This window comes from Vombatus ursinus, unplaced genomic scaffold (genome assembly GCF_900497805.2).
Source record: "Vombatus ursinus unplaced genomic scaffold, bare-nosed wombat genome assembly UNPS02014791.1, whole genome shotgun sequence".
Lineage (NCBI taxonomy): Eukaryota > Metazoa > Chordata > Mammalia > Diprotodontia > Vombatidae > Vombatus > Vombatus ursinus.
The window spans coordinates 80330561-80348479 of record NW_020954569.1 but is presented as its reverse complement, the minus strand read 5'-3'; the positions used below and the strand labels follow the sequence as shown (position 1 = coordinate 80348479).

The following is a 17919-nucleotide window of genomic DNA, read 5'->3' as shown; positions in this document are numbered from 1 at the left end:
TCGTTATTTCTTTTTTTTTTTCAGCCAAAGACAAGGTTTATTAAAACATCCATCATATTGGGCAGACTCTTAAGGAGTCTGCATATGGGTAAGCAGTGGCTAGATTATAAGAATCTGAGCAGTGGCTAAATTTTAAGAATCTAAGCATCTTAATGGAGACAAGATGGACTTTGTATACAGAAAGATTGTGGGAGGGATCAAGGAGTGGCCAAGTAGTCTGAGGTAACAGAATTATCAAGGGTGGGAAATGAAGCTTAGGTGGGACCAAGGGTGGGAAGTGGTCTGGGGCCATAGGGAGGCAAAACAATGGAGGGGAGATTGGGTGTAGCCACAATGAAAGACCAGTTGATGGGATTATGGCCTGGGAGGGGGGGAACGCCAGAGATTTGGCCATGTGGGGAAGTCCAGGGTTTTTCCTTTCTGGGGCCCAGATTCCAACCCCATCAGTCCCCCCTCAAACAAATAGGAACCCAAATTCTTTTGGGGTAAGGGGCAAAGGTCTCGGCTTCTGAAACTGCTTCCTGCTGGCAAGGGGCATAGAGCTGTCCCTGCCTCAAGGGGGTCCCAAAGAGGAGGTTGACTGGAACTGAGCACAGGCTGCATCCAGGGAATGATGTGGGGACATTGGCTGGTACTCGATGTTTGCTACCAACTGTAGGTGAATGGCCCATAGTCTGGAAGACAAATCTGACAGAAAAAACTGCAGGGCCCAGATATAAAACAGAGACTAGATTTAGGGCCCAACTTTGAGAGGATAAAACATCCTTAGCTCTGTTTGGATTCAGATAATGCCGTTTTCCATCCATGCAGTATTAAATCCACCTCATAGCCAGTAACATTCCCTTTCAAAGGAACATAATGGGGAAACTGAGCCAGGAGGATCCCATCTTAGACTGAGGCTAAAATTGTCCTCTCAGCTTTGCCGATGCTGACTTCCCACAGTATCACCTTCTGAGTAGCTTGTGTCATTTCTCTCAGATGGTGGATTATTGATTATCAACGTCTTATGACCCATCAGACAACTCAAAATAAAATCCTATGAGCTTTTACATCAAACAGCAAGTTTTGCTAATCACAGCTTAGGAAACTTTTCCAGGATTTACATCTCAAATTTAAATTTGTCCTGGTGTAAAAAGCCAATCATTAGAGAGTTCTATACACTTGCAAATTCTCAGCAAGCCATACATAACTCAAACAAACTTTTTGGCTAGTTTACACATTAAAACAATAACCAACAATACCGAAATTATTTTAGCGGTAACCAAATTATGAAAAGTTGCTTGACATAATTGATACAGAAAGTTCACCAATTTGAAACTTGAAACAAACCCATTACCAATCAGGTGACTTCAATTTTGTTAAATGCACTTCCAAATTACTTTACACAGAGAATCAACCTCTCATCGATAACAGTTACAACTTCAAATTTTAAAAAGCATGCTAACCCAAGTTTGGAGGCTAGCTTCATTACCTTGAGCAGGATGTGCTGAACCTGGGTTATGCTTCCAGGCAAAGGTTGCCCTAGGGCCCAAGGCCATTGCCAAGGGGGCCCATGCTGTAGCTGCTGCCCCTCTCCCCTCCTTCCTTTCCCAGGTGGGGGAAGGTGAAATCAAAAGTACTCAAGTGAAGGGAGTGGGAGAAAAGAGTGACCAGGGCTGGAAGGTCTAAACTGCTTAAAGATCAATCACAAAACCTCCAGAATCTGCCAAGATATTTTCAGGTGTTCTAACTTTCCCCTGTAACCTCCATGAAGGAGTATTCAGGGGTGTAGAGGGAAGGGAGTAAGTAAGCCTCAAGGAACCAAAAAGCAACTGCAGTTTTCCCCAATTCCCTAGTGCTGAGGGAATTCATAGATACACTTCTGCATAGGGCGTCCATCCTTGTCCTCTATGCTGTGGAAGATGTACCCAGGTCCATGGCCTTGAACTGACCCAGTGGACCGAGAGCGTCAGGCCGAGTGCAAGACAGCCTCATAACTATCTGCCAGAAAAGCACCTCCAAGCCTTGGTGCTTGGAGAGTGACCCCAACTGCAGAGCAAGAAAAGGAGGGAGAGGAGGCTTACATACCTTCCAGTCTTGGCTGAAGAAGAACTTGGGGTTAGGCAGTGTCCCCATTTGGGCCACCAAAATGATGCAATTTAGAGGTTCAGGGGTGCTGGGACCCCAAAATCACAATACGTGGGTCCTGTCAAAAGAATTCGACCCAAACTTTCTTTCAGCCAAAGACAGGGTTTATTAGAACATCCATCATATTGGGCAGACTCTTAAGGAATCTGAAGCAGTGGCTAGATTATAAGAATCTGAGCAGTGCCTAGATTTTAAGAATCTAAGCTTTTTTAAAAATTTTTTAATTTTTTTTAGGCAATTGGGGTTAAGTGACTTGCCCAGGGTCACACAGCTAGTAAGTGTCGAGTGTTTGGTCTGAGGCCAGATTTGAACTCTGGTCCTCTTGACTTCAGGGCCAGTGCTCTATCCACTGTGCCACCTAGCTGCCCCCAAGGTTCTTTCTAAGTTTAAATCTATGATCCTATGAGTTAGAGCATGGGAGATGTGAGTTCAAATCCTGCTACTGCCACTTAGTTGCTTTGAAACTGTAAGCAAGTCACTTTACCTGTTTGAGTTTTAGACTGTAAAATGGGAATAATAATCCCTGCAGTACCTCCTTTGAAGGGTTGTTGTAAGGATCAGATGAGATAATGTACAAAATGGACTTTGCAAACTTAAAAGCATTAGGTAATTAATAATTATATAAATGCTATAACAATTTACATATTATCTCATTTGAACCTGGTAATAACCCTGCAAAGTAGGTACTATTATCCCCATTTTGCAGATGAGGAAACTGAGGAAAACAGATTGAGTGACTTATCTAGAGTCAGCTAGTTCAGTATCTGAGGCTGCATTTGAACTCAGGTCTTCCTAAATCTGGGTTCAGGGCTCTATCTACCGAGCTGCTTATGAACTATTATTGTTTCATATTAGTAGAACTGACTGAAGGCACAGTTCCTCATAAGAGTCAAAGAATTTATATGAATTTGGTCCCAGGTTTCTTTATGTGTGGATTCTGGGGTAGGATAATAAGATACATTCTAAAAAGAATTATTGGCTCATTTTATTTTGGTAAAGCAACCCAAACTTCTTTCCAAAATAATAATGACTTTTTAAAAATGGTTTAGAAGGTCTTTGAGATCCTTAGGGAAAAAATGTAGTGTATGTATTAAAGTTATCAAGATAGATCAGTTTTTACTAAATGGATACTATGTTCCAGGCCTTAAACTGGAGATACAAAATAAAAAATGAAATGGCCTCTGCCTTAAAGGAGCTTACATTCCATCAGCGGAAACAATATATACCTATATAAGTATAAACAAAATAAATACAAGCTATTTGGGAGTGGGGCACTAGCAGCATAAGAAAGGTCTTATGTAGGTAGTAGTATTTGAACACATATTTCTTATGTGCCTGCTACGTATATGATTCAGAAAATGTGGCCCTTGATTATTTAAAATTAATGTCAAGTCACTATGTTGCCTATTAAAAAAAATGTTAACAGTTTTGCTTTTACTTTCCTTTCCCTTCATTTATACAGGTTCACAGAGTGTTTTCCCAGGGAGTTGCCTCTCAGGAAGGAAGCATCCACCGAGGAGATCTCCTTTTGTCCATTAATGGCACCTCATTGACTGGGTCTATCCATGGAGATGTTTTGAATGCCCTCCACCAAGCAAAGATGCACAAAGATGCTGTTGTTGTCATCAAGAGAGTAAAAGACAAGGAGAGGGGCTCTGCCAGACAAGAGCCCACTCCTGCAAGTAGGAAGGTGACTCTGTCCAAAAAGGATGTTATCCTGGAACTTGGAATAGGTGAGATGTCAGTCTCTGGAACAAGAGGGATGTGGGAACCTGGGAAATGGGGACCATAGGAATTGGAGTCTGAAAGTACCAGGCTCATGGTCAGAAGATTTGACCAGGGTGTGATTTGTTCTGGTTTTTGTGTTCCTTGAAAACCAACGTTATAACTAGAAATGATTTTAAATGCTCCAGAGGTTAAAGCCAGATTAATAAAAATGATTCTTTAAACTTACTTAAATCTGTATAGAAACAGGTGCTTTTGTTATTTACATCTTTTCAAAGTCTTAACTATAGCAGGGTGACAGATTTGATCCAAGATGCTGAAATTTAAAGAACTCTGGCATCACTTTTATTCCTTCAACAGGTAGAAATAACTGAACTTAGCACCTAGTTCAGGCCTCAAGGCCACATGTAGCCTTGTTAGTCTGAGACTAACTGACCTAGCTAGTCTAAGCAATTAGTTAAAATAGGAATCTAATAGAATGCTGCTTCCCCCACCCCCATTCCCATCAACCCTCGAGCTGCACCCTTGGTGAGCTCCTCATCAGCTTGCCCTATCCTCTTTCTTTTCGTTGGTGGCATTCCCAGAAACAAATCCCCTCAGGTCTCTATCCAATGGTGCTAGGCTCCGGAGGTTTCTGTCTGTCCTCAGGTCTCTATACCTCAAGGTATAAGGTCTCCGCCCTATCAAATGACAGAGCTAGGAGTAAGTGACTGGACTTGTGATCTCATTGATATAAGGAACTCCCAGGCAAGAAACCTCCTAACAATGCATGTCTGTACCTTCTCTGCAACTTACAGGTGCATAAAGTCTTAAAGTGTTACTTAGTCTACCGCCATTCACTGATTCAACTTACAAAATTGATTTAAAGGTGCTTCTCCTGCAGCTTGAGCCCCACCCCTTTTATGGTACTTGTCCCCTGCACCAGAATCATTAGGGGTTTTCTGTGAGCTCAGGAAACCTGGGGGGAAACAAGAGGAGAGGAATTCTGGTACTTGGAGGCTTAGAGAAAATGTTATGTTTTGATTTTCTCCTTTCTGTCCACTCTTATTTCAGGAAACAAAAGAGATAGGAGAAGAAGGGGAACATTTTAGTTTAAAAGCATCCCGCTTGAGAGTGTTAATACAGGGAAAGAAAAAGTGATTTTCTGGAGTCAGAGGTACCCGGTTGGAATCCCTGCTCTGTAACTTACTGCCTTTATGACCTTAGACAAATCACTTATCTTTTTGAGGCCTCAGTTTATCTGTAAAATGAAGGATTAGACTAGATGACCCCCATGTCATCTCCTAACTATAAATCTAAGATCCTAAGACCTTTTGACCTCAGCCTGAATTAATGCCACCAATCTGATGACAAATTTGCTCATTTTGGAATAGAGTGCATCCCTTAAACTGCCAAATTTCCAGTATGTGGCTGAAATAAGGTCTTATTTTCACCCTGAGTTCTATAGAGGGCTTTCTAGCCATTTAGTGTTGAGGGCAAAAAGGACTATATAATCAAGACTCCACAGTATTAAGTTTAAAACAGCTGCTATCTTTTTCACTCTATGCATCTTAAATTTGGCCTTGGGCTTTGGGAAATGATAGTCTTGGCTTCTGGAACAGATGATAAAGGACATTTAAGGTGCCATGGGTTCCCTTGTCATGCCTTTACCTACCTGTTTTGAAATGAACAAATTCAACACATCTAGAGAAACAAGTCAGTTTCCCAGCCTATATTTTCCTTGACTTTCCTTGAAACACTGTTTAAACAGGTGTGTGTCATAATCCCACTCGGGGACCTTTCTGAGATACTACTCTGACCTCTCTTCTTACCTGAGTCTCAGTTTTTTTCATCCATAAAATAGGTATGGTATTAGGGACAGGGACAGGGACAGGAACTGTTGTTTTTAATGGTATCTGGAACTCCAGGATGAGGAATCCTACCTACCTACCTGTAAAAATTAAGCAACAAATAGTCTTAGAGAATTACCTGAGGAATTAAATGATTTGCCCAGTCACATAACAAGCATGTGTCAGAGTCTTCCTGGCTGTGAGACTACAACTCTATTCACTAGACCTCGATGTCTCTGTGGGAATAATAATACTGGATCTCAGTCTATGGTCCTATGACCTGCAGGCTTGTTGTAGCCTTAACTGAGATGGAGTGTGTAAAGTATTTTTACAGACTTTAGAGCACTGATCAAATGTCAAGTGTTATGATTATTGTTAGCTAATAATCATAATTATTGTAACTATTACTACTAATAATACCACTTATATAGCATTTTAAGGTTTGCAAAGTGTTTTACATAGTGTTATCTCATTTGATCTTCACAACAACCCCAGGAGATAGGTGCTATTATAACCTGTTTTACAGATGAGGAAACTGAGGCTCAGAGAGGGGAAGGGACCTCTCCAGAGCCACACAGTTAGCAAGTGTCTAAGGAAGGATGTGAACCTAGACCTTCTTGACTCCAAGTCCAGTATTCTATTCACCACACTTTGCTACTCCTTGAGAAAAGTCTGCTGCCTTTGGAAAATTTGCCTAAGAACCTTGCCATCATAGTAGTATTCATTCCCAGATAATTTTGTGTGGAGATTACCAAATCCTACCGTTCCTTCTCCCTAAAAAACTCTTAGGAACTACCAAATAATAATAAGGTGCTATCTTTTCTGATCAGAGGCAATACTAGGGACCCCAGAGATTAACAGGAATCTTTAACTGTACATGAAAGTTCTTGTTTCGGAATCTTGGTATGGCTATGAGAAGAATGAATATGAACGGCACTCTAATACCACATTTCTGGCTTTCACTGCAGAAGGCAGAAGGGCAGATCTTAGTGATGCAATGTGTGTTGAGTTACTGAAGACCTCTGCTGGACTAGGCTTCAGTCTTGATGGAGGAAAAGCATCTGTGACTGGAGACCGACCCTTGTTAGTGAAAAGAGTCTTTAAAGGTACTGTACCTAGGAAACCTACCAAACTTTCTGTGATGTACAATTTGGTTTCTTCATGTAAAGCTCTAAAAATTTCCATATCAACTGGGAAGAGCTCAGGCATTTTCTGATGCATGTGAAATCTCTTAATAACAAGACTCATTACTGTGAAAAATACTGTGTTCTTTAAGAGTCCCAGGGGTTGAACTCTCTACTTGGATACTAAATGTGTCTTTGCCTTATTTCAACTAAAGTTAGAAATGCTAGACTGAGAAAGGGAAGGGGTTTGTTAAAGGAGCCTGATTTTCAGTCCTAGCCTTAGAATAGACAAAATGTCTGTGGCACTCTGGAAAAGCACTGTTGAATATCGGCAAAGTTCCATATCAGCTTCCCGTGGGTGACTTTTATATTCAGATGCCATAGAGTGCTAAAGCCAGAGTCAGAAAGATCCAAGTTCAAATCCAGACTTGGTCATACTGGCTATGTGAAGCTGAAGAAGTCACTTATCCTCTGCCTTAGCTTCCTCATCTATCAAATGGGGATAATAATAGCACCTACTCTCCTCAGTCATTGGGGGATAAAACCTTAAATATTTGAAAACCAAATGCTACTTATTAGTATTATAACATTAGTATTACAATAGCAATGAACAGATCATAAACCAGCTGGACATTGGGAGCCCTGTGGGAATTAGGCTAACTCTAGTAACTAGGGAAATGACTAATTCACTAAATGTGAGTTTTCCAATCCTTTCCCCAACATTTAGCACCTTTGAGATCATGACCATATCTTTTAATGTCAGTGAACTTCAGTTTTCTCATCTGTGAAATGGGAGTAATGATATCTAGAGCAATTAATTCTCAGGGTTGTAATGAGGATAAAATGAGATAATTTATATAAAATGCTCTGCAAACTTTGAAGTATATATGAACTTCCACTAACTACTCTTATAAATTACCATTTAATCACTGCATATGCTCTAAGAACTTGTTCTTCTCAGTTCTTTCAGTCAACAACCCCCTGACATTTCTTTAATGTTATTTACAAAATGCTTTTACACATATAACCTTACACAACTCTATGAGTAGAGGACAAGTATTGTTATTCCCTTTTAGCAGATGGCAAAACTGAGGTGCAAAGCAGTGAAATGACTGGCCCAAGATGACACAGCTAGTAAATGGAAGATCTAGGACTAAACTACAGATCTTCTAACTCCTTGTTCAAGCTTTCTTTGAATATAAGTGGTACACACACACACACACACACACACGACAGTAATATTCCACTATATCTGCAATACCACATTGTGTTTAGTTATTCCTCAATCAGTAGGTTTCTACTTTGCTTCCAGTTTTTTGCTACCAGAAGAAGTGCTGAGGTGTATGTGTGTATGTACTTCTTCTGGTAGCAGAAAACTGGAAGCAAAGTATTTTAAATATTTTTAAATTCCCTATTTTAAAAATGAGGAACCTGAGGCAGGCAGAGGTTTGGTGACTTGCTCAGGGTCGCACAACTTGTAAGTGTCTGAGGCTGGATTTGAACTCAGGCCTTCCTGACTCCAGGTCCAGTGCTCTAACCACTAAGTCACTTAGATGCCTCTTGTATCTTTTAGCTACAGGTAGTCTGGCTTGGGTCTTTAGGTCTGCATTCCTTAGAAGAACACCAGTAGAGCGCAGCCAGTGCAGTGGTACATAGGATCCCTCCCCCCCCCCCACCCCCCGCGAAATATTGGTCCAACTGATCACATAAAGCAGCTCCCTTAGACTGCATACTTTTAAGTTTTTGTGTTTGAGAAAACAGTTTTGGGTCTTGAGAATTTAACACTGCTCTTGGCATCTCACTGACCAGTTAACAGAGTTAGATGTCCTTAGGTTTTTTAATAAAAAGTTCTACTTTTGTCACAGATACAGATTTTCAATCCTAGATGTTGATTTTGAATAATTTCTTTTTTCCATCAGGTCAGGATATATTTCTTATCATTTCACCCATATTTTTGGATGCTCAAATGTCAGCTACAATTCCAGTGTGTGGTCAGATTTCACACATTTAGTATGCAATCCTTCCAATTGTTTTCTGTTGACCATCATGGTTTCTGGAGAAAACTTTTAAGCCTCCTAGATTTCCTACTCCTGTCCAACCTCATTTTCCTATGAATAGAAGCTTGTACATCTAGAATGTAATTCTTTGTGCTTCACAGCAATTAACTGCTTTAAGAAAGGGCATTTTCTGGTCTTTTTGCTTGTTTTGTTTTCTTAATGAACACTGAATAAAAGCAGATTATCTCTTATTCAGGTTAAGCCTGAACTCATTTTCATTTGTACTCGAGTTCATAAATTTGGGGCATAATATTGGGGCATTCAGGAGTAAGGCAGAAATATATTCCACTCCCAGGGTGGGAAATTAGTTGCACAGCTTCCAAAGTCATTGAGAGACATCTGCTTTGTAATTCTTTAGTCTGCTTACTCAGCACTCACTGTTTGTTCCTACTCACAGGTGGTGCTGCAGAACAAGCCGGGACAATTGAAGCTGGAGATGAAATTCTTGCCATTAGTGGAAAGTCACTGACAGGGCTCATGCACTATGATGCCTGGAACATTATTAAGTCTGTCCCAGAAGGGCCTGTGCAATTACTAATTAGGAAGCACAGAACAGCAGTATGAAGCACACTATGGCTTATTGCATTAGCCACGAAGGACTCTCTCCAATTCCCCCTTCTCCTTCTATTTTGCATCAAAGTGACTTGTGGCCATAGAGTGGAATCCTTAAACAGCCAAAAGCCACATTGGTGAAGCTTGCACAGATGGTCTATTGAGAAGAATCCTAGGACCTTGCTAGAATATGGAAGGGTATAAAAACCCTAACGATTTGGGATATTGAGAGGCAATGAAATTGAACTTTGGTACCTTATCACATGAAGCATTCTTGGCTGGGAAAATCACTTTCAGTTGTGTGGCTGTCCTTGGACTAGAAACAAGAATTTTCAGGTTAGGGATAGCAAATCTTGCTATCCTGACAAGATAAGATTTTAGATTGTATCCATATCATTTAGTCATTTTCTGTCACCTTGAATAAAATACACTAGTCTCCAATTCTGACGGAACAATAGAGGGAACTCAAACACATGTTTTTTTTGAGTCAAAATGAAAACTATGATATATCATTTTGTGGATAAATTAACAGGATGCTATGGGTGCATGGAAAGCTGCCATAATTGTAAATATTACCTGGATAAAAAGGTTTAAAATAGTGACCTAACCATGTGACTGAGCTCAGGAATTGTCTAAAACTGAAAAAAGCAAAAATGAGGAAATTGCTCAACAGGGAAGTGTTATGTTAGCAGATGTGTCCTCCCTGGAGGGCTGAGGGCAGTGAAATAATAGTCCTTTCTGAAGAAATGGTATTTCCCAGACTAGCTGTTAAGCTTTCATAAACTTTGTAAAATACACATTCTATCAAGCTCACTCTTACAAATTAATATGAGAGCTCAAAAATCACAATATGGGGTTGGGTTCTGTTTAATGAATTGTTTGGTCATTAAAATAACTAGCAGAAAAATGTCACAGTCACTTTTAGGTCTCTGTTTCAATTGGTTTTAATTTTTAATAATAAAATATATCTTCTTATTCACAGATTTATCCATATGTACTATAATTGGAATCCATCTGGGCACTCTAAATTATTTTAAGGAATTTTTTTTCTTTTTAGTGTTGTAGGAAATTAATATTTCAAAGTACCAGATCCCTTCTCATGCTGTGGTTAATGTTCTTGTCGCCCTCTGTATCATAGTAGTTTTTCAAATGTCTATCGTTTTTGCCAAAGGTATTATCCTGCTGAACATTGTTGTGACCTTACTGGTGCTTTGGAAGTCCCTTCCTTGTAGCCCATCCTCTTAAACATATGACAGTCAAAAGGAATTCCCTGCCCTCTTTGTGTGCCCATTTCTTCCATCAAAATTGGCTGGGGAAAGTATTTTCCTTATTTGTACAAGAACCCTTTCTTGATAACTCTGAAATCCTTATCTGCTTCTTTATCTTTGAATTGTTTATGTGCTTTCAGCTCCCAAGTGTGAGTTAGGAGTCTCAGAAAAGATCCTTTCCCCTTCTATCATTCCAAGCTGCTCTGTAAGACCAAATTTCTTCATCCATCACTGTGCAAAATTTGACCACCACCACCACTACCAAAAAAAAATAGCTCTCATTTCAAGTTTTCAAAACCCTTCTCCCCATCTCATTTGGCCAATGAGCACAACAGGAGGCAATGGGATAATGAAAACAAAGATAATGAAAAATACAGTGTCAATCATTCTTTTCAGATAAAGGGGTAACCACCATGTGTTTAAACTAGAAATTAATGTGATGGATGCATATTTGCTGGGAAGCTGATCTTCTCAGATAAAATAAGGTTGATGATTGAATCTAATAAATCCTACTACTTACTGATTAATGTGAAAGCTTGTCTGTGGACTTAGAGAAAGGAATTTAGAAACCCTTATATTCCAAATAACCATGTTGAGTCTCCAGCCTACAAGGTTGATATGCTGATTTTCCAGGCATTGCTGACCATCTACGTTGAAGTTTGAGAGAAATTTTGGTATCTTCCCAAGCTCTGACTTCTCATCCAGGAAGACAGGACAGCTGCTGGAGTGGTGACCAAATGGTCAATGAAAAATCAAGTGATTATTTCATTACCACATGGCATGCAAAGAATCAGTGTGAACCCAGATTTCCCCTTATACTCATTGGAGTCAATGGATATCAGTATCCTTCAGGTGACCACTGAAATAAGTAGAGACAACTCCTTGCCTCCTCTTTATGCTCACTGGCTGAATGAGATAGATAGAGAGGGTTTTGCAAACTTGAAGTGTAAGCTATTAAAAAAAATTTTTTTTGGAAGAGATGGTGGTGGTTGAGTCATGCAGTGATGAATGAAGAGATTTGGGCTTACACAGCAGCTTGGAATGATAGAATGCACACATGGTCTTTTCTGAGATTACCAACTCCCTACACTTGGGATCTAGAAGGAAAAAGCTTATTAGGCATATTTCTGTCCTTTGTAAGCCCAGGGATTGACATTAACATGGCACTGGAAAGAACCCCTGGCTTGGCTCTCTTTTGGGCTCTGAGGGAGGGATGATGCAAAAGGTATCACAGTTCTAGACTAGGAAATAAAAAACTCTTTGTCTTACGTATTCAAGGCTCTTGCATGATTTGTATTTCAGATGAGCCCTCTAGGAGGTCCCACCCTTCATTAAATGAACACTAATGATTTTGTCCCACTAAAACTGTTAGTTTTTATTTGTGTTTTTCCACAAGTTGGTCATTCACAGAGAGCCTATAGCAGATAATGTGTGTTAGGGCATGTAAAATGCGACAGTGAAAATATTTTGCAAAGTGTTAAAGTAGAAGTGGATGGGTAGGTGCAAATGGAACCCAATCTATTTCAATTTTATGTGTTTAGCTAAATTTATACCATACTTGTTGTATGATGTTGTACATTTATACTTTATTTATATAAAATAAAATGCCTTGTATATTATTAAAATGTGAGTGCAATGATAGTAAATAGACTGTACATTTTTTTAAAGACTTGCTTTTTCTCTAGGTTATGTAAATCTGCATCTCTGTAAACATGGGTTTTTAAAGTAATTTTCAAAAAATAAAGACTCTACTTAGACTTGTTTCATTTAACAGTTTCTGTGTCAAATAGAAGCAACCTCTTTCTAGACAAGTCAACAAGTATTGATTAGTCACAAACACCTTGTGTAGTGTTTCAAAAATTACTACTAACATTAATACATCATATATAATAAATACTAATTGATCAATGATCAAGACAAACTTGGAGCCAACTTTTAACTGAAATCCCAAGTATGAATACTTTAAAATTTTTTTTATCTTAAGCTGATAGGGAGAATTTATGAAAAAAGGAGACTAAAATTAATATTCATTGCTCATATTGACTAACATTAAGAACCATTTACAATGTAATGAACATATAGAAACTCACACAATTCTGTGAGGAAAGAACATGAATACCATTCTCCCCTTTTTTCATTTTTTATTCGGTTAGGCAATGGGGTTAAGTGACTTGCCCAGGGTCACACAGCTAGTAAGTGGTATGTGTCAGAGGCCGTATTTGTACTCAGGCCCTCCTGAATCCAAGGCCGTGCTCTATCCACTGTGCTACCTAGCTGCCCCCTCTCCCCTTTTTTCAGAGGGGGAAACTAAGGCTCAAAGCAGCAAAAGTGCTTTGTCTAAGCTCACACATCAAAATAAAATCTAACTAATTCATTTGCTAGGTCTCATTCTGAATCCCTGTGAAGCTCCATGACCTCAAAGAGTAGACAGAGCTGCCTATGTGATGTGTTAGGTGGCAGGGTAATCCTCACAAACAACATGCCCTATCCCTTACTGACTACTATGGTATTGCAGATTCCATGATCATTGACATATTCTGTGGCATCTTGAAGGCTTTTCTTTCTTCTAAGACACTTATTAAGATACCTGAGATGTAATAATTATTTGAATCAGGCATTATCTTTTCTAGAATGATGTGATTGATAACTGAGAACAAGGAATTACACAAAGGATAGGGAAAAAAGGGACCTGAATTTGGAAGTATCAAACGTTTCCAGGACATGGCCACTTTTAGTCACCACTGTCCCACTATCCCTCAATACCCATTCCTTTTTTCCAGGTCTATGCAATCTTCTCTATCCCTGTTTCCATTATCTATCAACTTCCAAGAAATTCTTTCAACTTATTTTGTAACTCTATTACCTGGTTCAAGTTCTTCCCGTCAACATTATCCCCATGTTATCATCACTGGGGACTTAAACATTTATGGTGATAGCCCCTTTAATAATTTTGTCGTACAATTCTTTAACATCCTCAACTCTGATGACTTCCTTTTCCACCCCAGGCTGACCACACACCCACACTGCCACATCTCAAACTTCAGCTCTCAATCTCAATCATGTCTAAAGTGCAAAACTGTGAAATGTCACTCTTTCACTAGATATTGCTATTCTACCTTCTCTCTTCTCTCTCACATCAGATCTACTCTTTGATCCATTCCTGATCTCCTAGTCCATCCCTCCTAGGTTTCACCTGCTTCCACACCAAGGTCTTTGTGCTTTTCCACTTTCTTGTTTTACTCACCATTCCCATAATACCCCTTGTTACCATGGCCTTCTTTTGTCCCCAACTAGTAAATCGTCACCCCTGGATAGCTTCACAATCAGTTTTCCCCTCTCCCACTCCAGAACTGCCCAGTGTCACAGTAGAAATTCACAAAAATTAAGCTAATTTCATCCAATACAGATTCATATTATATAACTCTAGCTGGCTCCTTCAAACCTCCCACTCTACCCTTAGCAAATTATCTAAATAATCATAGACATCTGAGGATTGGGAAGAGACTTTGTGGTCCTTCTAGTCCAACTCACACAGGAAGGGGAATTCCCATTATAATATACCCAGCAAGAGGCCACCTAGCCTCAGCTTGAAGACCTCTAGGGAAGGGAAATCCTCCGGCTCCTAAAGAGGAGCCCTTCTACCTTGGACAGCTCCACTTGTTAGGAAGGATTATTTTCTAACCTCAAACCTAAACTGACTTCTTTGCCTTTTCCCCCTATTGCTCCTAGTTCTACCCTCTGAGGGTCAAACAGAATAAGTCCAATCCTGCCAGATACTCGACAGGGAAGGGAAGTGAAGAGAAAGGGAAGGAAATAAGCATGTATATAGTGCCTACTATGTGCTAAGCACTCTGCTAATTACCTTTTTTTTTTAAACAAAGCTCTCATTTGGTCTTCACAACAACTCTAAGATGTGTTATTAATTTTCCCATTTTATACTTGGGAAAACAGAGGCAAGCAAAGGTTAAGTGTTAAGATGTTAAAGTTAACAGAGGTTGCCTGGGGTCACACAGCTAGTAAATGCCTGAGGTTGGATTTGAATCCAGATTTTCCTGCCTCCAGGCCCAGTGCTCTATCCACTAAACCACCAGCTGTCTCACTGGAAGACAGCTATCATGTCATTCCACCCCCTTCCCTTCTCTCAGGTAATTATGATCCCTCTATCCAGTCCATTTCCCTTCCAGTCCAAAGTTGGGAGAAAAAGTTGTCAACAGTCCTGATGCTTCTGCTTCACTTCCTGTTCTCCCCTGATCATCCTCCTGGCTTCTGCTTCTACCACTCTACTGAAACTGCCTTTTTAAATGACCAAACAACACATCCAATTATTCTCCATCCGTCTCTCCCAAATAATAAAGCTTTTGACACCAGCTTCTGTCACCACTGATCCCCCTTTCCTTCTTCCTTCTCTCCTCCCTCTGCCTTAGGCATCACCCCCTTTTGGTTCTCCTCCTACCTCTCTAAATGATCCTGCTCTAATCCTGCACATCTCTAACTGGTCTGGTGCATATTTCCCAAGAGTCTAATCTTGGCTCTCATCTCTATTCAACTCAATTCAAAGAAAATACCTATTAATCACCTATTATTTGCCAGGCAGTTTAGTAGGTGCTTGGGGATGCCATAAAAAAACCAAACAATCCCTGCCCTGATCCCAAGGATTCATTACCACCTCTGTGAGCTTCTGTAATCTATGGCTACAGTTCTGACCTTTGTTCTGAGCATCACATAGATATTTCCACCAGCACCTGAAACTCAAGACATCCAAAATTGAGCTTGCTGTCTTTTCCCTTAAAATTGTTCTCCATGAATGTAGAACATGGGAAGACTTACATGAACTAATGAGGAATGGAGTAAGCAAAAGGAGGGAAACAACATTTATAGCAACTATAACATAAATATAAAAAACACAAAACGGAAATTGAATGCTGTAAGCAGTTATTCCTAGAAAGATGTGCCAAGCATGCCAGCAGAGTGTATTTGGTTCTTCCCTACCTCAACACCTCCAGGTTCCTCTTATGGACGTGACTGGTACAGGAACGTAACTATCTAGGCATCTCCTAGGCCCTATTCCTGTGTAACTATAATGACCAAGCTTAGACCTAGAAAAGAATTAAGAAAGTATACCCCCCTTCATTTGTTGAGTTCGCGGATTATTGGTTAAAAATGTTGCATATGCTGTCAGAAGAGATTGTTGGATTGGTTGGTTTTGCTGAACCTTTTCCCCCTTCTGTTTTCATCTTTTTATGAGGAATGACTTTCAAAACAGGAGAGGGAAAGGTTCATATTTGGAAAAGAAAAATTAAAAAACAAATGGTATCAATAAAAAATAAATTTTAAAAAAGGTCTTAAAATGATCACTCTTTCTTCTGACTTTAATGTCTAAAGCACAATGATGCATCCAGTCCCTTATGTTTATAGTCCTGGCTTTATCACTGACTTCCCTTGCTCTCACCCTTTACTTCTCATAAGTTAGTAAGTGCTGTTGAATCTATCTCTGCAATATCTCAAGCTTCCTCTTCTCTATTCTCACTGCCTAGTAAAAATCCCCATTGCTACCTTTCTGCACAACTGAAATAACCCCTTTAAAGATCTCACTGTTTTTGATCTCTCCCCTCTCCAATGGGTCTTTCATGAGAAAATAATCTTTCTTCTCTGGAAAGTCAACTCCCCACTCAGACATCTCAGTGGCTCCTGATTGTCTTCTGAGTAAAGGCAATACCTGGTGAGCAAACTTCCCCACTAGGTGGCACTAAGCGATTTTCTGATCCTACCTTCATACACACTTCCCTCCACAAGACCCATGTACCTGCTAACAAATTGTTCTGTCCTCTGGCCCCAGGCATGTCTTTTTTATCTCCTCTCCATTCCGAGGCTGTTCAAAGCCTGCAATCTATTCCTTCATTGACTGCTGCCCTCTGACACAGTATGTGAAACCCAACTCAAATTCCACCTGTTCCAGGAAGCCTTCTCTATGCTCTTTGTACCACACCACGTGACTAGCCTTCGAATACCATGCTGCCTCCATTACGCAAACTCCTAGATGGTCAATATGATGAGACAGCTTTATCAGAAATATTTCAAGCTATTGTGTGAACTGACACAAAGTAAGGCAAGCAGAACCAGGGAAACAGTACATATTGGCAATGACTAACAATATAAATGGAAAGAACAGCAAAAATAAATTAAAACTGAACCAGACTACAGTCATAATGAACAAACTTGCTTCCAAGAAGAACATCTCTCCCTCCCTTGTTTGCAGAGATGGGAGACTATGAGTATGGAACACTATGTATACTGGGTTAGTTTTGCAAAACTGTTTATTTTTCCTTTTTTTTTAATCTCCCTTTCTTTGCTGTAAAACATGGCTCTGGGAACAGGGACTGTGTTGAGAACTTTATGAAAAAACAGAAGACCTCAATAAAAATATTTAGAAAGGAAAACAAAGTACTTTGGCCCTCCACTTACTGCATGGGTGGGGATCTAGGGGATGGCTAGGTGGTACAGTGGATAGGGGGTTGGGTCTGAAGTCAGGAAGACTCATCTTCTTGAGTTCATATCAAGCCTCAGATACTTATTATCTGTGTGACCCTGGGCAAGTTTAACCCTATTTGCCTCAGTTTCTTCAGCTGTCCAATGAGCTGAAGAAGGAAATGGAAAACCACTGTGGTATCTTTGCCAAGAAAATCCCAAATGGAGTCACAGAAAGTCAGACATGACTGAACAACAACAATAACAATGGGGATCTAGGATTGTGGAATTACACATATAGTTTTGGATAAGATTGGTAAATTGCTTAGTTTTTCTGAATTGCTTGGTCAACACTAGCGTAAACGTTTCAGAAAACCTCAAAGCAGTTGTTTAAACAGTTACTGATTGAATAAAGCTGAAACCTGAGAATAATTTACACAATAATTCAAATGTCATAAAGAAAAACAATTGTGAAAGACATAAGAATTATGTCAATTATGATCCCACAGAAAGATATGAAGCATGCTTCCCACCTCCTGGAAGAGGTGATGGACCAGAGGTACAAAAGGAGGACTACGTTTCTAGTCAGGTCAATGTTGGCTATTTGTTCTGATTAAGTATAATTATTTGTAACAATGGAGGCATTTTATTTTACTTAATAAGGAAGAGGTGGAGAAGGAGTGAGGATAATAGTCATTGAAATGCAAAAGCAAAAGGATTTTTAAAAAAAGCACCAATGAAACATTTGAAGAAACACACAGGAGGCTTAGAA

General features: G+C 39.7%; 1 protein-coding gene across 6 annotated transcripts in view; it reads left to right on the top strand.

Annotated features, from left to right (window-relative positions):
* Positions 1-12418, top strand: part of PDZD2 (PDZ domain containing 2) — a 367396-nt gene extending 354978 nt beyond the window's left edge. For 5 of the 6 annotated variants that reach the window (XM_027868863.1, XM_027868864.1, XM_027868867.1 and 2 more), the window contains 3 exons: positions 3590-3860; positions 6650-6787; positions 9260-12418. In XM_027868863.1, coding sequence (XP_027724664.1) covers positions 3590-3860; positions 6650-6787; positions 9260-9426 — 576 coding nt within the window. In that variant the 3' untranslated portion in view covers positions 9427-12418. The remainder of the gene's footprint in view (positions 1-3589; positions 3861-6649; positions 6788-9259) is intronic. The other variant, XM_027868865.1, reaches the window with a different exon arrangement.
* The last annotated feature ends 5501 nt before the right edge of the window (positions 12419-17919 follow it).